This window comes from Thunnus albacares, chromosome 1 (genome assembly GCF_914725855.1).
Source record: "Thunnus albacares chromosome 1, fThuAlb1.1, whole genome shotgun sequence".
NCBI lineage: Eukaryota > Metazoa > Chordata > Actinopteri > Scombriformes > Scombridae > Thunnus > Thunnus albacares.
The window spans coordinates 29,617,260-29,636,564 of record NC_058106.1 but is presented as its reverse complement, the minus strand read 5'-3'; the positions used below and the strand labels follow the sequence as shown (position 1 = coordinate 29,636,564).

General features: G+C 38.9%; 2 protein-coding genes across 5 annotated transcripts; one reads left to right on the top strand and one right to left on the bottom strand.

The window, feature by feature from the left end:
• The first annotated feature begins 899 nt into the window (after positions 1-899).
• Positions 900-3,530, top strand: mibp2 (muscle-specific beta 1 integrin binding protein 2). Of its 2 annotated transcripts, XM_044354089.1 has the most exons (8): positions 900-1,188; positions 1,785-1,875; positions 2,101-2,146; positions 2,390-2,576; positions 2,701-2,772; positions 2,868-2,974; positions 3,092-3,182; positions 3,275-3,530. In XM_044354089.1, exons 1-7 carry the CDS (start codon positions 1,163-1,165, stop codon positions 3,175-3,177), a joined length of 615 nt encoding a protein of 204 aa, XP_044210024.1. In that variant the 5' UTR covers positions 900-1,162; the 3' UTR covers positions 3,178-3,182; positions 3,275-3,530. The 2 variants fall into 2 exon arrangements, with proteins under 2 accessions (XP_044210024.1, XP_044210033.1); XM_044354098.1 differs by lacking the exons at positions 900-1,188; positions 2,101-2,146.
• Positions 3,531-12,751: 9,221 nt separating this feature from the next.
• Positions 12,752-19,304, bottom strand: bloc1s6 (biogenesis of lysosomal organelles complex-1, subunit 6, pallidin). Of its 3 annotated transcripts, XM_044354116.1 has the most exons (8): positions 19,172-19,304; positions 18,880-18,968; positions 16,160-16,319; positions 15,200-15,287; positions 15,011-15,097; positions 14,826-14,886; positions 13,047-13,189; positions 12,752-12,845 (listed from the first exon to the last, which is right to left on the bottom strand). In XM_044354116.1, exons 2-7 carry the CDS (start codon positions 18,941-18,943, stop codon positions 13,092-13,094), a joined length of 558 nt encoding a protein of 185 aa, XP_044210051.1. In that variant the 5' UTR covers positions 18,944-18,968; positions 19,172-19,304; the 3' UTR covers positions 12,752-12,845; positions 13,047-13,091. The 3 variants fall into 3 exon arrangements, with proteins under 3 accessions (XP_044210051.1, XP_044210044.1, XP_044210059.1); XM_044354109.1 differs by having other exon boundaries at positions 12,752-13,189; XM_044354124.1 differs by lacking the exons at positions 12,752-12,845; positions 13,047-13,189 and having other exon boundaries at positions 13,395-14,886; positions 19,172-19,302.
• Between the last annotated feature and the right edge of the window lies 1 nt (position 19,305).

The following is a 19,305-nucleotide window of genomic DNA, read 5'->3' as shown; positions in this document are numbered from 1 at the left end:
AAAATACTTGATTACAAATAAAATTTGTGCATTCAGGATCTTAAAGTAAAAGTATATAAGTACTTATCAGTGAAATGTTCATGATCCCCTGTGAGTGTAAAATATTATACTATTGAATTGTTAATTCTGATGCATTCATGTGGAGGTTATATGGCATTTTACTGTTATTGGTCAAGGTGGAGCTAATTTAAACTACATCATATAGTGTACTATAGCAATGTATTATTGTATTTTAAAAGCTAAATTGACAAAATTGAAAAATTGTGAAATTATCCTTTAATCTGCAACATAACTACTAAATGTAACCGAGTAAACCGTTAATTTGGTGTTGAAATTTTTGAAAATAGATCCATTAAGTAACAAAAAAGTGGCACGATTCAGGTAATAGTAGTATAAGTAGTATAGGGCTTTCATAAATATGCTTAGTTACATACCGTCACCGCCAAATGACGGCAAAAATGCTGAGTTTTGTTTGTGTTGTTGTTGGAAAGAAATAAAATCCAAATGTGCCAAAGATTTCTATGTATTACTAGAAAATGGTCTGACCAATGGAATGTCATAAAAACCAACAATTGCTTAGACAATCTTTTTATGTATTTTATGGATATTTTATGTTTTATTCAACTTAATCTATTTTATTTTTTTCATACATTGTGTCTGTGTAAATGTTTTATGTCTCATGTGGTGTTTTTTCATTCTAAATGATGAAAAATTATATAATTATAATGATTGTCTCACTGTTTGTAAATTCAGTTTTTGAACAATAAAAAAAAAAAAAGTTGAAAGGAAGAGGGGGGCGGGGGTAACGTGGGGTCTGCGGTTACACTGGCCCGTGATTGGTTATTCCGGATTTTCCATGGCGCTCGAGGCGTTTAAATAGCCAATCACGCCGCGGTCTTCAGTATGTGTAGTAGTGACAGTGAACTGAGGCTCTCTCTCGGTGGAAGACCGCGTCCGAGCGACACCCCGTCTCTCCGCTCTTCGCTTAACTCACTGAACTCAAGTACCATGGAGGAATCAAGTAGTTGACGTTTCCTGTTGCAACCTTCTCTTTTTCAAGCTTTCTTCCCGTCTGATCATTGTTCTTCCCGAACCGGTCTATTGACGTTTTGAACTACCAACGACTTTCCTCTCCTTTTTTGACGAGCTCCAAAAAAAAATCATGAAGTACATCATCGGCATCGGCGGGTGAGTGCAGACCCGATGAATGGGCCCCGGTGTTGGGGAGGGGGAGGTGGGGGAGCTAAGATAGCCGGCTAACGTGGCTGCTAGGCCGTAAAAGCCCGGAACACGTGGAGAAGGCGGTCATGACATCCGCAAAATGGTTGCTTCCGTTTTTTGTTCTGCTGTTGAAGTTGTTCAAAATCCAAATATGTCACATTTTTCTTTCTGTTGTTTGTGTAAACATGCACGGCTCTCTATGTCAGCATAGCTTCAATTAATAACAGCGATAAGCTGGAGCATGGAGAAGAGCAAACCCGCCTTATACCCGGTTGACCCACCCTTTCATTTTAAATGCAATATCCGAAAAAATCCGAGTTAAGCTTCTGCAGCCAATGTTATTTAGACTGAGCTCTTTTTTAAAATGAGTGTTAATTCATAGGATGTCATGTAATTACCATTAATTACACGTTAAATGTGTAACTGCACTATGAAGTGGACGTTCATGATACCATGTGGTGTTTTCTGTGATGATCTAATCATTAACTTTGCAGCCGTACAACTGCTGCATAGGTTGCATCATCCACCATTCATTTGCCCTTCATGCCTTTTGTTCCACACAGCGTAACCAATGGAGGGAAAACCACCCTCACCAACAGACTGATCAAGAATCTGCCCAACTGTTGTGTGGTACATCAGGATGACTTCTTCAAGGTGAGCCACATATACTTATCACTCTTTTTGAAATATTGAATATAGTTAGCCAAGGGGATTGCTCTGAGTAACAAGTTGGTGAGGTGTTTATACTATGCTGCTTATGTTACTAGATAAAGTTAAAGCTAGTGTGTTAAAAAAACAAACGCTATCTGAGACTTCCATATAGCAGCGTGTAGCACTAGTCGAATGTACCTGGGTACATCTTATCAATGTATGTTTCAGCCCCAAGATCAGATTGAAGTTGAAGATGGCTTTAAGCAGTATGATGGTAAGCCTGGGTTTTTATGGAAGGGTTTGTGTGCGTGTGTGTTTGTCTGTGTATGTTTATTTGTGGTGCGTATGTGTGTGTGTGTGTGTTCCCACTGTAACGTATTTACTCATTTGTAATCTGCATGCAAAATAACCTAACATGGATACTTAACATGTGTTTTCTCAATTGCTCTATGCAATTTTCTATACATTTTTTTTTTTTCCTACCCCTTCCGTTCTTCCTACCCACTTTACCCTTCAGTCATTACTGCTCTGGACATGGACGCCATGATGAGTACGATCTACGCATGGTTGGAGAACCCGGTCAAGTTTGAAAAGTCTCATGGCGTTAATAACACCCTGGATACGGAAATTGTTCCAAAGTCCGACAATAAGGAGGAGGAGACTCACATCCTTATTGTGGAGGGCTTCCTGCTTTACACCTACGAGTAAGTACATGTGCTTTTTACTATCACTATACTATATTACTACTACCAGTACTATTACTATGGGGGGAAAAAAACAGGAAATGGGATCCTCAAGCTGGAATTTAACTTGTCTTTACCTTTGCAGACCTTTGATCGACGTGCTGAACCAACGTTACTTTATTTCCATCCCGTATGAAGAATGCAAAAAGAGGAGGTGGTAAGTGCTTCAGTGTTCACACTGTTATTAACAAGTATTTGTAGTCTTGTCTTCTGTCTCATGACCTTCTTACGTAATTGGTGTTTCTCCTGCAGCTCTAGGAACTACACGGTGCCAGACCCCCCCGGCCTGTTCGATGGTCACGTCTGGCCCATGTATTTGAAACACAAGAACATCATGGAGACATCAGGTGTTGACGTGTGTAAGTGTGTCTGCAGTTTGTTTCTCGTAATGTGGTGTTTTTGCCTGCATCTTGTATTGATATTTAAAGGTGAAGTATAATCGTGTTGATTTTAAATGTGTTTTTATGTTACTACAGTGCAGCTAGATGGAACCAAGTCAAAGGAACAACTGTTCAACTTTGTCTACGGTGACATCCTGAATAACATCCAGAAGTCTCTTTAACAAAGGTACACAAATCGTCTGACTGACCTGCTACAAAATCATTTTCATGTGTAAACGTGTGAGTTTCTGAACTTTTTTTTTTTTTTCTGTATTGCAGGTCATACGATCAGCTAAAAGGAGCATATATTCATCCCTGCAAGAAGAAGAAGACCGCCTTGCCTTAAGTTTCTACCTGGCAGCCCATTTAGCTGACTGCTACGATTTTTATTTGTAAATGTTAAACTGACGGCATGTAATGCTGGCATGATTTTATATCGTCCATATTTATTGCTTTGATACAGCGTACACTCCAAGAGAGTTGATGGATATGTTCAGAGGATGGTTGCACTTGTCAATAAATGATCCTCCTACAACTATTTTCTCTTGTTGTTATTCTAAGGAGATATGCCTCTCTGTCCAGATGTCCATTAAAAGTCAAGATCTACAAAATAAGAGCCATTTATTTAAAGAGTCTTGGCATGTGTAAAATACACATTTGTAAATTTGTAGTGTTATAAAAGTGTAGTGAATATAATAGTGTTCATTATAGTCCACTTTTCAACACTTAAGTGCTTAGTTGGGCGCAGTGAGCTGACAGCTTTAACTATCTGGCTCCAGGCGACAGTTGGTGTGAGTGATAAGTGGAATCATGAGGTTACACCTCGTGACCTCAGGTTTCGAGCACAACGCTTATCTAAATTTAGAGACACTTTCCCTGGAACAATTTCCGTCAGAAAAAGAAACGTAGACTTATGTACATAAGTCACAAATCTGAGGGCCCCTTCAACTGCAGTTACGGAGCACCAGCGTTGTCTAGTAAGTACATAATGTACTGGACTGCAGGAGTTTACCTGTCTGCTTTAATGTAATACTTAACATGGTATTGGAGCAAAGTTATGATAATCATATGCAGTACATAATGTATATGGGCATTTTTTTTAATTCATTTCCACAAAAATAATATATTGAGGGCTGGAATATGCTGGTTGAATCAAACGAAATGTCCTGGTTTGGGTACCTGGTTGCTGTAAACAAAGCCAAGCTGTCCAGAGTTTCTGGGCAGGAAAGTAGCATCTCTGGATACCATCAGACCATCACTTGGAGCGAGAGGAAAAAAAATATTCAATTCTACCCCACTACCACACCACTCCTTGTTGAGTGAAAGTCTTCAGAGCAGTGGTTTTAGTCCTTCGTGCAAAGAAATTTATTTTTAAGAAAGAGCTGGCAATAAATAAGCTCAACTATTTTGTCAGATGTCTATAAAGCTGTGGTACCAGCCTTCTGGTTGCAAAATGTGGTGCCACTGCATGCACATAAAGTAACTTGTATTTGTGTGTTCATACCATATATGATTAATGTTATGCATTATGAGAGAGGGCTGTGTCATTTATGTGTAAGCTAAAAAGCACATTTTCATCTTGCAAATTAGTTTTTTCATTGAATCCAATGCATTGCATTGGATTATGTAATGCACTAATATCACACATGTGTATCAGTACATTTATTTCCCGCAATGATAAAAATACAGCAGAGTCCAGACTGTCCAGAGAAGTCTGGAACTATCAGAGTCATGGGTGTGTCGGGCCCCTCTGAGGGAGTGAAATCTGTTTCACACTGTCCTTTTCTTCACTCCTCTGTAAAAGCACACGTTATGTAATTCTACTATAGGCATGTATGGAAGTAGGTCAGAAGTGCTGAAAAAAAACCCACTTGGCCTACATATGGGGGGAGTCGTTCTTTTTTTCCCCCTTTTTCCCTTTGTGTCTACATAAGGGTTCATGATGTTCTGTTAATAAGCTATTATAGTTCAAAGCTTAAAATATGTTTTCAGTATATTGATTTCAGTTTAAAAAAATGCATGTATAAGATTCTTATTCAAGTGTGTTGTTTTTTTTAAACTAACCTGCCTTTTTAAACAAACTATAAGCAATTTTTAGATCTATGGCCGTGACTATTTTTCCATTTAACAGTCACTGTTTTCGTACTGCTGAATGTGTCATCCTGGAATAAAATCATCTCTGACTGTTGATATTACGCTGCATGGAGGACACCTGGAGGTCTGACAAAGAGAGCATGTGCTGTGTTATTCACAGAGCACAAAGCAGCTCTTATGTGTTTCTCTGTTTCCAGACAGTGATTATTGACATATCAATGTTTCTGCAGCAACGGCACGGACACACGCTGAACATCTGTCTTATGCGGCATGTACGGTTTCCAGCAAATAATGGGAGACATATTGATTTGTCACAAATTTGTACACTGTTGTTTAGTTACAGTTTGTAAAAGTGTTTTTAGTGTCATGTTTATACATTTCCATGGCCTTGAATGACTTGCCAGTGTTTACTCCACCCATTTCCCTTGTGGTACATTACAACATACTTCCTATATCTGTCTTCACACACATGAATGTTCACATCTGGCTGAACTACCAACTTTTCCGGTGCGGCCTCTGATTTTTATGATTGTTAAACCATAATACAACATATGTTCATTCAGTGGCTCTTAAACATAAACTATTTACAGTCATTGAGTATTCTTTGCTTTCTACCATTCAAACTTAGTTAGATTTACTTCAATTTATGGTTTTCATATGGATTGAGTTCCAAAAATCTATGTCAGTACATTCAAATGCATCAAGAGGGAGAGAAATAGGGTGAGTGTGGGAGAAAAGAAGAGGAAAAGATAGGAGATCCTATTACAATCCTATCCATCTGAGGGAATTTCCTGCAATCTACTTTAGTTTCCAGCAGGACAAACACGAAATTACTTCATCCGCCCTGTTTACAATGCAAATCTTCAGCTTGGGCAAGACAGAAAGTTTTACTGTGTATCAACTTTTGCACAGTTCTAAAGAGAAATATCAGTTTTTGCATGTTTTCTTTGTGAGATTACTGCTCAAATGTCTTCATATGGCTCAACATTTTAACAGTAATTCATAACATGCCAGACTTCAATGCCAACAATTACTTTGAGATGGCTCTAATCTCTCAAAGGGCAGCTAACTCATTTTAAAACGGGTGTTATTTCGCATAGTGTGCATGCTACTGGTAGTCAGTCTAGACTTGAATGTGTGAGATAAGCAGTTACATAACTGTGACTGCTGCTGGCAAGGCCGCCCTTGGAAAAAACAAAGAAAAAGTGAGGACACGCCCAGTTCTGCACAACGGCTTGACTGCATACAGTTACTGAACTCTACTTCTGTGATACTGTAGCTTATACACAGTAATATGATGAGACAGTCAGGGAAAGCTAAAAACATTAAAGACAAAAAACCAATATGCTTTAAATCCTAGGTTGCTGGTTATTGTGAACTCCTTGTCCTCAGATACAATACTGCATGGATGGATTGCACTGTGGTGATAAAGGATTTCAACTTCTGACACCCATGCTGCCTCTGGACTACAACAAACCCTGCAGTTTTCCAAACCACACCAACCACCACACTAGGGATTATGAGGGTTGCAGTACTGGATCTTACTGGATCTTGTTTGTGGATGTGAGTAAGTGTGTGTCTGCATGAGTGTATGTGCGCCCGTCTCCTGCTCTGTCTCCCTACACACCTCTCCACACTGGATGCAAAAAGTAGAGGAAACAACAGTCTGCTGTGGTTGTCTCAAATAGAGCATATAAACAACGCTATAAATCCTCTCTTCAGACCTCTAACTCCATACAGTTAAGGTTTGGATTATCAAATCTTCACCTCAGACAAGTCAGACAGGACTCGGCAGCACGACCACTAACCATCGTGGCAGTAGAGGTGACTGCGAATCTGTGGCTGTCTGTCTGAAAACAATTTCTTTGTCTTGCTCACATCTTTGCAATGTCTCCTTTAACATATTTCCTTTATATCACCCAACCCAAGAAAACAACCCAGACAGGGCACATTCATTAAATCAAATCATTCTTTCCCTCCACCGCAACTAGGCCTACGCTTTTCTTCAAAGCACTCTTTTCAGCCTACGAGTTGTTTCTATATTTACAACTTTTAATACAGTCTAAGAGGAGCCCATGAAACCAGCCAGTCGGGCCATAAAATCTTTTGTGACGATTGGGGTTGTTGTAAGGACTTGTTTTGAAAATGTGACCCTTTAAAGCCGCCATGCCAGTGAGCTGAGCGGGGTTATCACTGCACCTGTAGGGCCGGTGGGTAAACAGTTTTTCACCTACTGTGGTTTATCCACACTGTATGTGTTTACACTACATGGGACTGGCCCAAGGAGAAGTTAAACCACAGTGCAGACACAACAAGACACTGTTCAACCCACACATGGCATTAGACATTTAATTGCATACATTCTACTGGTGTTGTTGCAGCAAATGAGGGGTGGGAGAGGTATTTAGATCCAGAACTGCTGGTTTGTGCTAATTTTAATTGAAAAATAAAACAAAAAACAAAAACACAATAAACAAACTTAAAGGTGCAGTGTGTAGGATTTAGTGACATCTAGTGGTGAGCTTGAAGATTGCAACCAACTGAATATCCCCTCCCCTCCCCCTCCCCTTCCAAGCGTGTAGGAGAACCTATGGCCGTGAAACTTGTGAAAAATGTGAAAGGTGCTCTCTAGAGCCTGTGTTTGGTTTGTCCATTCTGGGCTACTGTAGAAACATGGCAGTGCAACATGGCAGGCTCTGTGGAAGGGGACCCGGCCCCTGTGTAGATATAAAAGGCTCATTCTAAGGTAATGAAAACACAATGATTCTTATTTTCATGGGATTATAAACTAATGAAAACATACTTATGAATGTTATATACTATTTCTGCCATGGCTGCTAAATGCCAATAAATTCTACATACTGTACCATTGAGTCTTGAGACCCTCTTTGGAGAGGGGACCTGCGTCAAAATCCAGTTTCAAGATCTTCATTATTTCAGTTTTGTGCTTTCATCTCAAGGTTTATAAAGAAACATGATCAGCGTAGTAGCAGACTTCCCATCATGCATTATTTGAGACTTAAAATCCTTCTTTTTTGTAATTAAGGAATCTTGCTGTATGTTTTATTACATACAAAATATGTCATGATTGTTTCTTTTCATAATAATGAAAATAATGCTAACCATGATGGAGGTTAGTATCAAATTCAATCCCTCAGAGATAATTGAATGCAGCATTGTTTATTGTCAACATATCAACTCTGGTATAAAATGCTCAAACATGAGCAGCCACAACTTACTGTCAAATGAAAAAAATCAACTCTTGCAGCTGAGAAAACATGAATGGAGAGCAAATCAGACTGTGATATTTAATACATTTAGTTTATTGAACTTATTAAATGTGGTTTTGTTGACTTGACTCAATTGGTTTCACATTTTCACAATTCATGAGATGACTTTGAACTAATTATTCAACTTAAGTTCAGTTAATTCATATTTTTAAGACAGCAGAGAAACTTTAGTGAACCAGCTTAAAAAGGTTTCACAGTGCAGAGAGTTGAGGAACAGAGGTTTAAACATAGACTGTAAAAAAATAAGGATGAAGTCACCATTACGTCACCCATTGGTTTGTGGACTGCCTTTTTGAAACCTAAAGTTTAGCGATTGGACCGTTGCCATCTTGGATTTTTGGAACCAGAAATGACCATATTTGGACAAGAGGGTAGAGCTGACTCTGGTGCTAGCTGTTAGCGTGACTAGCATGGTGCATTTACAGTTTATGGTTATCTTTAATAATGCTAATGCTAATGCTAGTGTGGTGGAGACAGATGTCCCCAACAATCAGTTATGTTAGTAACTGTGTAAAGATAACATTCATGTTAATAAGAGATGGTTCCCAGATCGCTAGGCCATTTGTATTGTGAGAAATGTGGAAAATGCCAGGTACAGTTGATACATGTTAGAGAAGTTTGAGACACCTTTTTTTTTAGATGAATCATGTCTGGATTATTATCAAAGTGTCAAGGTCAAGCGAGGTGGAGTTTAGAAAATAAGCTCCGCATTAGGAGGGGTTATGAGAGATATATAATTTATGTTTTATGATTTTACATTAGTTTCTTTATCCCAGGATCAAGGGTCTATGGGGATTGACTCACTTTTGGAGCCTTTCTCAAGTGGCTATTCAAGGAACTGCAGTTTTTGGACACTTGGCATTGGCTTCATTTTTCAGCCCCTGAGGTTGCCGCTTGGTCTTTACCACGACTAAACTCTGAACAAGACTCTTTTTAGGCGACCAAAATGTTACAGTTAACTTTAATGAACTAAAAACACACTGTGAGATAGTGGCAGCTACACCTATACTCTGTGAATCTGGGGTTATGCCATGGTTACGTTATATTATCAACGTTGTCGCCATGGTAGTGACTTGTCAATCACAAGGTAACCATGCCTTAAAGCATACCCTGCTATATCGTCTATTTTACTCTAAATGGGACCATAATATACAAAATGATCATCATGCTGTATTAAAGAAGACACAAAACTAGCAATTGAGACCATAAACTAATTAGGAAACAGTTTACTGAGGTAATAAATCAAGTGAGAAGTAGTGCCATTTTCTCATAGACTTCCACACAATCAGACTTCTTTTTGCAACCGGTGGAGTCGCCTCCTGCTGGCCAATAGAGAGAATGCAGGTTTAAGGTACTTCTGCATCGGCTTCACTTTTCAGATCGGGAGTGAGGAGCCCTGTGAGGTTATGTTGTTTACCTTGAGTGTTACTCAACAGAACACATTGTGTGCATCCTTGAGGTTTAACACACACTGTAAATGCATTCCCTTCCTCATAAAACATTTGCAAAACTTTTTTAAACTAAATTAAATTTTGATTTATTTACATACATGTTTACAAACTTGCAGTCTTCTTCTTCCCTGCCTTTGCTGGTGCATTCCTGCGTTTCTTGGCACATTACAGCCACCTCAGTGGAATAGTGAAAAACCATTGGCAGGACTGTGTATCGTGTCACCCACGTGCTCATGCATGTGTGTCCTCAAGCAACATGGGGAGACACTCATAAAAAATTGCTTCATAGTGCTGCAAGAGGTCAGAAACTCTTTAATAGGGCCCAGCAGCTCAGTTTCTGCCCCACGGTCCCCCAGCGGGTTAATCCAGCCATGGCAAGATGAAGCTAATTTAATCACTTAATGTGCTAGCAAGTTATTTTATTCTATTAGAGTGCAAATTATTTCATAAACTGATCATATGTTTTGTACATGCAATCTTTATCTGCATCTGTGCAAGAAGTAGAGGTACCATAAAATGAAAAGACTCAGGTAAATCTCAGGGAAGATATCTCAATAATAATAACTTCTCATCAATGTACAGTATAAGGTCAAAATAGATTAGAAGTAGATTTATGATTGGCTGTTTTGGAAAGACGTGTTAGTTACATAGTAAACAGTTTCTACCCTGTGCCATCTGTTGAGTCACAGAAACCTAATTACTAACGTTCTCCATGCCCACTTATCCAGACCTGCGTATGTACAGTTATATAAGACCTGGTTGAGAAGGGAAAGTAACCTCATTCACTGTTGCTTTGGTCAAAAACACCACAAAGAGATATGTTTTCCAGTGTCGTCGCTCCAGTTCTTCTCACATGGTACACAGCGTGCATGAATACTACCACGCCAACCAAATGGTAAAAACCAAAGGGAAATAATAACATGATGCAACCATCCTCAGTGTGGGCCCAAGGACCATATCCTGTTATGGTGGGTCTGGGAGGGGCTTGGTGCTGCCAGTCTGAAGCAGACCACAGCCTCCCACTCCTCACCCGTCTGAATCACTGTTTACTTAGACAGGAAGGCCGCCCGCTACAACATCATCACTGCTGCTGCTCCATGTCTGTGACTCGCTTGTGGCTTTGGTAAAGGGTGAGTTTGTGTTTTCCCCGACGGCCAAGTTTCTAAAAGCAGAGACAAGTTAAAACCAAACGCTTAGAGGAGCAGAACCCAGCCTCGGAAACCACTACTTCTCTGTGCACCATCATCCACCCCCTCCTTCCCCAAGAACAGAACCCTATTCAATAAAAATACTGACTAATTAGGTCCCCTTGGAGATTTTGCTGGCAAAATATTATGTTGTGTTATCTAAAAGTGTGAAAATACAAAAAGCAAAACACAATCTGTTGGGACAATAGTAACTTTAAAGTGAATAAAATAAAATAAAATGTAATAAATGCTTAAAACTGCATGATGAAAACTGTGAGATAAGCTGAATAATTCAGGATAAACAGAGATTTTCTTTGTAAAATCTTAAAATGTTTCATAAATGTGTAGTTTACTGGTTATCACATCTGGTGGTCATTACATTTTTGTAAAAATGATTTAATCTATGCTGCCCAAGCTATTTAGAGCCGTAACAGAATTGACTTTGCTCCTACACCCTCAAAACAGTTCAATAACTAATTTAAATCAACTTAAATCTCCAAAAGACGATGATGAAACAGGAAAAATCAAATATCGGCTCAGTTTACGTTCTGTTCTAGTAAATAAAACACAGAAAAAGTGCCATTTTTCTTGACAGGATAATATTGACCCTGCAAGAAATCGCTTGTTGTTTTTGAGTATATTTGCACCATCAGTGAGAGCGGCAGAACTTTATATCTTTTATCTTTTTTATATCTGACAGTTCCAAACTGAACTCTTCGTATAACACTGACCCAGTTTCAGAAAAATGAAGAAAAACAACAGCAATTGGTGTTGCAATAGCAGGCATTCATATGTGGAACTGCTGTATTTAGAAATACGCAGAAACATGTCAAACAAAACCCCTAAAGTCATGGTACTGAAAACTATATTCAAAATGTGGTTTCCACTGCACTGGCTCACTTTCATCAGTCTGGAATCAGGTTGCCCCTCTCCCTGAGTCCAGACCCCTCCATGGCCACACTGTGGTGCAGTTTCCGCTTCGAGCAGGATTGGGCGGAGGTGAACCGAGCCATGTTGGTTTTGAATGAGTTTCCTGCTGTAGTAGAAGGTATAAAATTAGAGTTTTATGTGAGCTGGAGGGGGCGGGACAGACACATGGTGTTGTTGGGATGCAGAGGAATGTAACCTATTTCTTTGTCAACAAACGCCTGTTTGTATGTCTGGTATGTGACAATGGTGCTTAAATTGGGTGTGAAAAGAGACAATGTTTGTTGAAAACATCACCCTAGTGTTTACCAATTCAGTGACAATCAAGATTTATGGGAGAAACACTGGAGCTGAATTTTGAACCAACTGGGGTAAGAGTCAATAACTTAAGTAGCTTGTTATTCCTGCTCCTCCTGGCCCACTATTATACCGGCTTCTCAGCTGCAGTTTATGAAATTTCACCTGAGATCCAGGTGATCAGGCAATAAGCTCATTGTTTGGGAATTAAAATGGTTGTAGCCCCTGAACCACAGCGACTATAGGCATAAATAAGGTCTTGCCAGGAAGGAAATCTCCTAAAGTTTCTGGTGGAAGTGTAAGAAACACTCCAGGTGATACAGAAACAGAGGATCAGGTCTTTGAAGTCTGTAAAAATTGAGAATATTTGTCGTTCTGAAATAAAAATGCTTCTTTTCAGTCTTTGAGTATTTTGAATGGTGCTCTATAAATAAAATGTATTATAATAATTATAATAAACTAAATACCAGTGAATAACAGCCTCACATCTGAAGAAGACAGCACACAATATGACAATTCTACAGTGTTTTATTCATCAAAAGGTCCAGGTGGATTTCCAAAAAAACATTTGGAGACTCCATATTTTTGTAAACGCGAGGTCTTCCTGATAACAGCAAAACCACAAGAAAGGGAGAAAAGGACAACTGGTGGACATTGGTGTCAAAGTGCAGTTAATGAGGTTAAGAACTTGCTAATGATGAGGGTTGTGTGACATTGGTCCACTTTAAGAAAGTTAAATTATGTTTGGAGGGCAGAGACTCTTAAAATTTTTATTCCAATCAAAGACAACACAAGGTCAACTCACTAATTACATCTTCCTCTCTGGTTGTAGGTGTGCTGACCAGCAAAATCAGTTGGTGCAGAAATGATGGAGCCACTCAGCCCTCAATGAAGCACCAGTACTCATCACTGAGCGCAGTAGATCCAGATCCTGGTCCATGCTGACACCTGGTGGACAAGGAGTGTCATCACAGTTCATATTGTCAATCTCATATCGTACACATGAAGTCTGTCTCTCCTACACAAACACTGAAGAAATTACTGTAATTACACACAAGAACGCTCATTTTCATGCAACTGTATGCAGCTGTGACATATGCAGAGAGTAAAATGCAAACAAGATACTGAGCGAAAAACAGGCAAACAAGCGTAATTAATAAAGCAAACCAGTTTATGTTGATTTTATTATTAATTGTACAAACAATGGAGTTCCAGTTTTTAGTAGTGCATAGAAACTTCTTGAAACGTCTGTTAAAATAAATTTAAATATGCTGTGTGTAGTGGGGGGGAACTTTTGATACATATTGTCATCCATTATAATATCTGGACCCCAGAAACACAGTCAGTCAAACATAGTGCAGACCTATCTGATTCTTAACAACAGTTCAACATTCAACACTACTAGGGGCACAATGCCCCTCGACAAGATATATTAACACTTTATCTTTAACAAAAGACAGCAAACGCATTGATTCTTCTCCCGGTGAAAATCTCTTGAGTTGTTTTCTTTTTTGTTCTCAGGAGTTTCGAGTGCTCGAGTTTGTGTGTGTCCTCAGAGGTTGATAGTGGGAAGTACCAGCATTTGATGATTTAGTCCATGTCTTTGGTTTGTGGTGATCTTGGCAATGTCAGACTTAAAGGATCAAGAGTTTTTGCATGTTTTAGCCTATTTACTAAAACTCACATACATAATACTGTCTGTTAAGTGAATGGATTCCCAGAGAATACCACAATCTCACAGTTTTTATGCTTTTTCTTACCTCCTGGGTAGCCACTGTTTCCATTCCTTTAAGTTTCAGACTGTTTCATTTATAAACATACAGGTTTAGTTTAATTGCTGTTGCAGTATAGGTGTGTTCATTATAACACATTTGACTGCGGAGGCCTTCCCACACTATTTTACTACATTTGGGACATTGTCCTCTTATAATCCTTAAAATCAAAAATATCTATAGCTGACAGGTATTAAACTTGAATGCAAGTTTCATGCACACAACAGAGGTCAGATTTTAAGCTAAACCTGATCAGGAATCTGTCTGATGTGTTATTGGGCAGAAATTTAGGGCAGACTTTTCAGATCAACTTAACTGTAAATTAAGTTGTATACTGTAAATTACCTGTCCCAAGCAAGTTTCAAGTTGATTTTAACATAATAACAGAGATAACAGCTGTGTGGAAGGCAAATAAATCATCCAAAAATCCAAAAATGCTCAGATGCCAGGACTGTGTGGTGGTCTAGGACGCATACTATGTGACTGTAACATCCTCAGTTTGAATCCATTTAGAAACCTTGCGTGTTATCCCTCCTCACTCAGCCCTCAAAATTTCCAGTCTCATTCTCAACTGGTCTCTGTCAAAGGCAAACATGCCCCAAAACTAATAATCATTTTTTTTAAAAAATCTAAAAATGCTTATGCCTTGGGAAATGGTCAGTATTTATGAAAATGATACTCAATTTGTTGTAAATAGGCTGAAACATGCAAAACTACCTGTAACCTTTAATACAGCGGTCATACTTGAGGACCTTATGTTCTTTTAGCAGGTTTGGCAATAAGCTGCCTTTCTCTCTCGAGCTCCTTCTCACGTTGTTGCTCCTTCTCCAGTTCTTCCTTCTGCTTCTGTTGCTGCAGCTTCAAAGCTCTTTTCTGACAGGAAACAACAGTCAACATTTAATTAGTGTTTCCATTGTTATATTTGCACCCACCGGTGAGCATGTCATATACATATGTTGGAAAAAAACACACAAAATTTGACTGAGATGAGAGATACCTTTAGTTTAGTTGTCTTCTCATGCAGCATAATCATCTCTTTCCTTATGTTCACCAGTTTATTGTGGTAAATCTTCGCCTCTGTAAACTAAAGTCAACAAACTGGATTAGGAATTATACCTGCTGGCTTGTGCAGGGATGACGAACAAGAACAACGCACAAATGAGATTATAATGTGGTCCACACATACCAGTGAATTTAGGTCCAATAAGGCATTACATTCTCTGAACTTGGTGACTTCTTGGTCCAGTGTGTCTAGTAATATCACCTGATTTTGTCTGGTCGAAACAAAAGTAAAAAGCAAGAAATAAATATCATCGAGTGCAGTTTTTCAACAGGATGTAAGTTATGTTTCAGGACATTTTCACTTAATATTCAACATCAAGACTTCTGACAGAGTAAACAGCTAGAAAAAGTATATGATCAGTATTCAGACAATGGCAGGATGTTTTTAACTATCTAAAGAACTTCACGTGTTGCTAAACACATGCAGGTGGGTGCCAGCATGTTGATAGTGAATCTTTTCAAAGCCAACAACTACCCTGGCAGTCTCTCAGCGGTACCAGCATGAAACAAACTGGTCAACCCATCCATCCGGTTCTGCTTGACGCACGACAACTGTGCCACCTGTTTGTTTACTGCATACTGGTGTCTATGAATGTCTACATGTTGGAGAATGTTGTGAATCATAAATCTGTCTGTGCAGGCGGAGAAAGCTTGTTTTTAAGGATGTTTTATTTGATTATTTTTCACATGTCAATTAATAGAAGTTTGTCAGGGAGGTATGCAGCAGAGCAGTAACCGGATTTCTCTCCTACCACCAACCTCATTTTGAAAGTGTGGCTTCCTGATTTTAACTGTATAGTGATAGAAGATGCCACTTGACTTTTTGACCCTTTCTGCATTGTTCTCCAAAGGAAATCTACCTGGGAAAATCAGATTTCTCCAATTCCCTTCCCTGATTACGGCAACCAGGTTTCTTGTTTACATAATATTTAAGATATGAGCTTTCTGGAATAAAGCTGACTGTAACTTGGTTACTTAAGTGCATGTAAACACAATAAGGAAAAGAAAATATCTGGCAGCCAATCAATCTCATGCCATGTGACTAGTGACCATTGGGTGCAAAGGTTAGTATTAAAATACTCACGTGAGCTCTTGGAGGGCTCGTTTAGAGTTCTGTAGATCTGGCAGGTAGTGGGACAGTAATCCCTCTGTGAGTTTATCCACTGCTTTCTTATCCACAAACACATTCTCTACAGGGGCTGAGCTCTCCAGACACGCCGATTCCTGCGGTGCCAACTGGAGATCTGTGAATTAAGAATAAGTGTATGTATTTTTTTTTTTTACTGCATCACCGCTATCATCCACTCTGTTGGTCTGAGAGTAATTTAGAGCATCATAAGGTACGTAACTAAACTTGAGTATGTGTTCATACAAATTTAATTTCTGATCATCACTGATGAACATTGGAAGCAGACAACATCAGCTGTCTAAACATCTTTTTCTGAACTCTCAGATTCACTCTTACTCAACCAGACAATCATCATCCTCCAAAACATGACAACCAGTAGTCAAGCAGATACAGGGGTCCCAGTTTATGGAACTATTATTCTCATTGGGTTCACATTTTTTCTTCCTTACAGTCCTTTAGAGTATCTTTTAAAAATGCTTTAATTTTGGTTTTCTAATTTAGGTAGAGGTAATCAATAAATCCATCTAGGCTTTTTTTCCCTCTCCCTGCACATTGATTTTTTTTTTCTTGCTGTTTGTGTGTATTTGTTTGATTTTAACCTGTGCAAATAAATAAACTCACAAACACAAACATCAGACCAACTCAGTGTGTCAAAGTAAAGGAGGCCTTTCACATGCACTAAATACCATCTTTAAACAGAGTCTTGGGTTACTACCTCCCCTCCATATACGACTAGATGTTATCATATGACTAATGTTCCACACTTAGGTCACCTGATGACACCCGATCCAGCTACATTTACTGTTGAAGACCTTGGGATGCAGTTGAAAGCTCTGATATAACCAGAAAGCTGATGTCGAGTTGAGATTATTTTGTCAGACATATCTAATGCATCACTGGCATCCTCGAAACTGATAGGACACCTTTCACCTCTTTAATTCTGACATGTGAAATGTAAGATTGCATAGTTTTAAAGGACAGGTTCACAATTTTTCAAGTGTGCCTTAAAAAAACAGTCAAGTGTCCATATGAACACTGAAAGAGGTTTTCCTTGCTGTAATCATTCCTCCTGTTCATACCGGCTATTAAAAGATCCCAGTCAAATGTGCTTTCAATGTAAGTGATGGGGGCAAAAATCAATTTGCATTTAAAAGTTCATCTGAAGCTTATATGAGATGTCAGCGGTCTGAGTTAGTCATATCAAGTGAATATCTGCCACATTTACAGTCTTTTTAGCATCTAATTCCCTCTTTGTGTTTCCCTGTTGAGCTGATATGGAAGTATAGTAACAAAAAGAGGGACTTTGGCACTAAAAAGACTGTTACGTTGAAAGATATCTACTTGAGTTGACTAATTTGGACAGCTGAAGTTTCATATTGGTTCCAGATAAACTTTTAAAAACACTTTTGCATAGAAGGAGGCTTGTGAATTTTGGCCCCCATTACTTACATTGTAAATGCATAATGAAGGGATCTTCTAATGGCCAGTATGAACTGGAGGAAAATCCTGTTTAAATGTTCATTTGGGCACCTGACTATAAGACAGACTTGAAAAATTGTGAACCTGTCCTTTAAGTTATCTAGAGCACCTCACTGACAAAATGAAGAAGAACTGCAACTATTATTTTCATTATCGATTAATCTGTTGATTATTGATTAATCTGTCGAATTTAGTCACCTAATAATTTAACACCCATCAGAAGTCCAGGTAGGAGGGTAAAAAATCATCAAATGTCTTGTTTTCTTCGTCCAACAGTCCAAAACCAAAACAATAATCAATTTAGAGTGATATCAAACAGAGAAAAGCGAATCTTCACATTTGAGAAGCTTGACCTGGAAAATATTTGCTACTTTTCCTTGATAAATCATGAATCTGGGTATTAGATTTGACCCTGACTTCTGATGACCATATAAGAACCTCTTTCTTCCATCTCAACAACATCCCTAAACTCTGCCCCTCTCTAACCCTGACAGATGGAGAGAAACTAACCCTAACCCACTCTTCACAGGGATCCCTGGCAGGAGCATCCAGTACATTCAGAACAGCGCTGCCAGGATCCTGATGAGAGTGCGAAAACACAAACACATGACACCAATTCTTTTTTCAAAGTCCTGCTACTTACATACGAATTCATCAACGGACATGCAGCTCCCTACCAACAGGAATTGATCACTCCACAAGCAGCTTGCTCCTCCGGCGTCCCAGTACCAAGATCTGAACCATGGGAGTGTTGAGCCTTCTGCTCTGTCTCTTAAAAAGGCCTAAAAGCCTTTCAATTCAAGAGGGCTTTTTAATCTTAACTCTTATTTTCTTTATGTTATATGTTTTAACCATGCAGCACTTTTAAATTCACTGCAAATGAAAAGTGCAACACAAATGTCACACATTATTATTATTATTTTAAATGATTACTAAATCAGCTTTTTTTCCTGCATGCAATTTGTTTATGAACCTCTTTTGTTAAATCTTGCAGCGTTTATTAAGACAACATGTAAGAAAAACTCTGTAAGACACTGACTTGACTTAGTCTCAACCTTGTTCACCAAGTTAGTGGTGGCAACTCACAAGTACATGATGATCACAGTATGAAACCAGTTAAGCCGGCCTGTTCATATTAAACCTGACAGATATAGACAGTAGGAAGCAGGGTATGACACTGTTATCAAAATACACACCATCACTATGTGGAAGTTCACTGTGAGACGAAGGTCCTTCATCCTCCATTTCCTCTACCTCCATGTGCAACTAAACTATTGACCCACACCTGAGGAAAAAAATGAAACAAGCAATCATCAACATATTTGTCTGACATATTTATCAGATGTAAATTATCAGTAAAACACTGTATCTGCCTCGGGGTCATAGCTTATCACAGTACTGAGGAGGTCTTTAGCTAGCTTGCTCAGCTGCTTCAATAATGTGCACAACATGACAGTCAACATTTCACTTCATTTAACGACAGCTTACCTGTTTAACTGCTTATTTAAGAGTCACTGCAGGTGTGAGGGAATGAGTTCTGTTGACCCCCCCTCAAGAAAAAAGGTAAAAGAGACAACAACGGCAAGATTTTTGGGTTTGTTGCTGCGCTTGAGGAAAAAAAA

Excerpts from the sequence above, each read along its gene's own strand:
- mibp2 (XM_044354089.1), top strand. The coding sequence starts at position 1,163 with ATGAAGTACATCATCGGCATCGGCGG. Across the intron at positions 1,876-2,100 it reads ATCAGGATGACTTCTTCAAG|CCCCAAGATCAGATTGAAGT; the intron begins GTGAGCCACATA and ends TGTATGTTTCAG. Across the intron at positions 2,147-2,389 it reads TGGCTTTAAGCAGTATGATG|TCATTACTGCTCTGGACATG; the intron begins GTAAGCCTGGGT and ends TTTACCCTTCAG.
- bloc1s6 (XM_044354109.1), bottom strand. The coding sequence starts at position 18,943 with ATGGAGGTAGAGGAAATGGAGGATGAAGGACCTTCGTCTCACAGTGAA. Across the intron at positions 15,288-16,159 it reads CGAGCCCTCCAAGAGCTCAC|ACAAAATCAGGTGATATTAC; the intron begins GTGAGTATTTTA and ends TGTTTCGACCAG. Across the intron at positions 14,887-15,010 it reads AGAAGACAACTAAACTAAAG|AAAAGAGCTTTGAAGCTGCA; the intron begins GTATCTCTCATC and ends GTTTCCTGTCAG.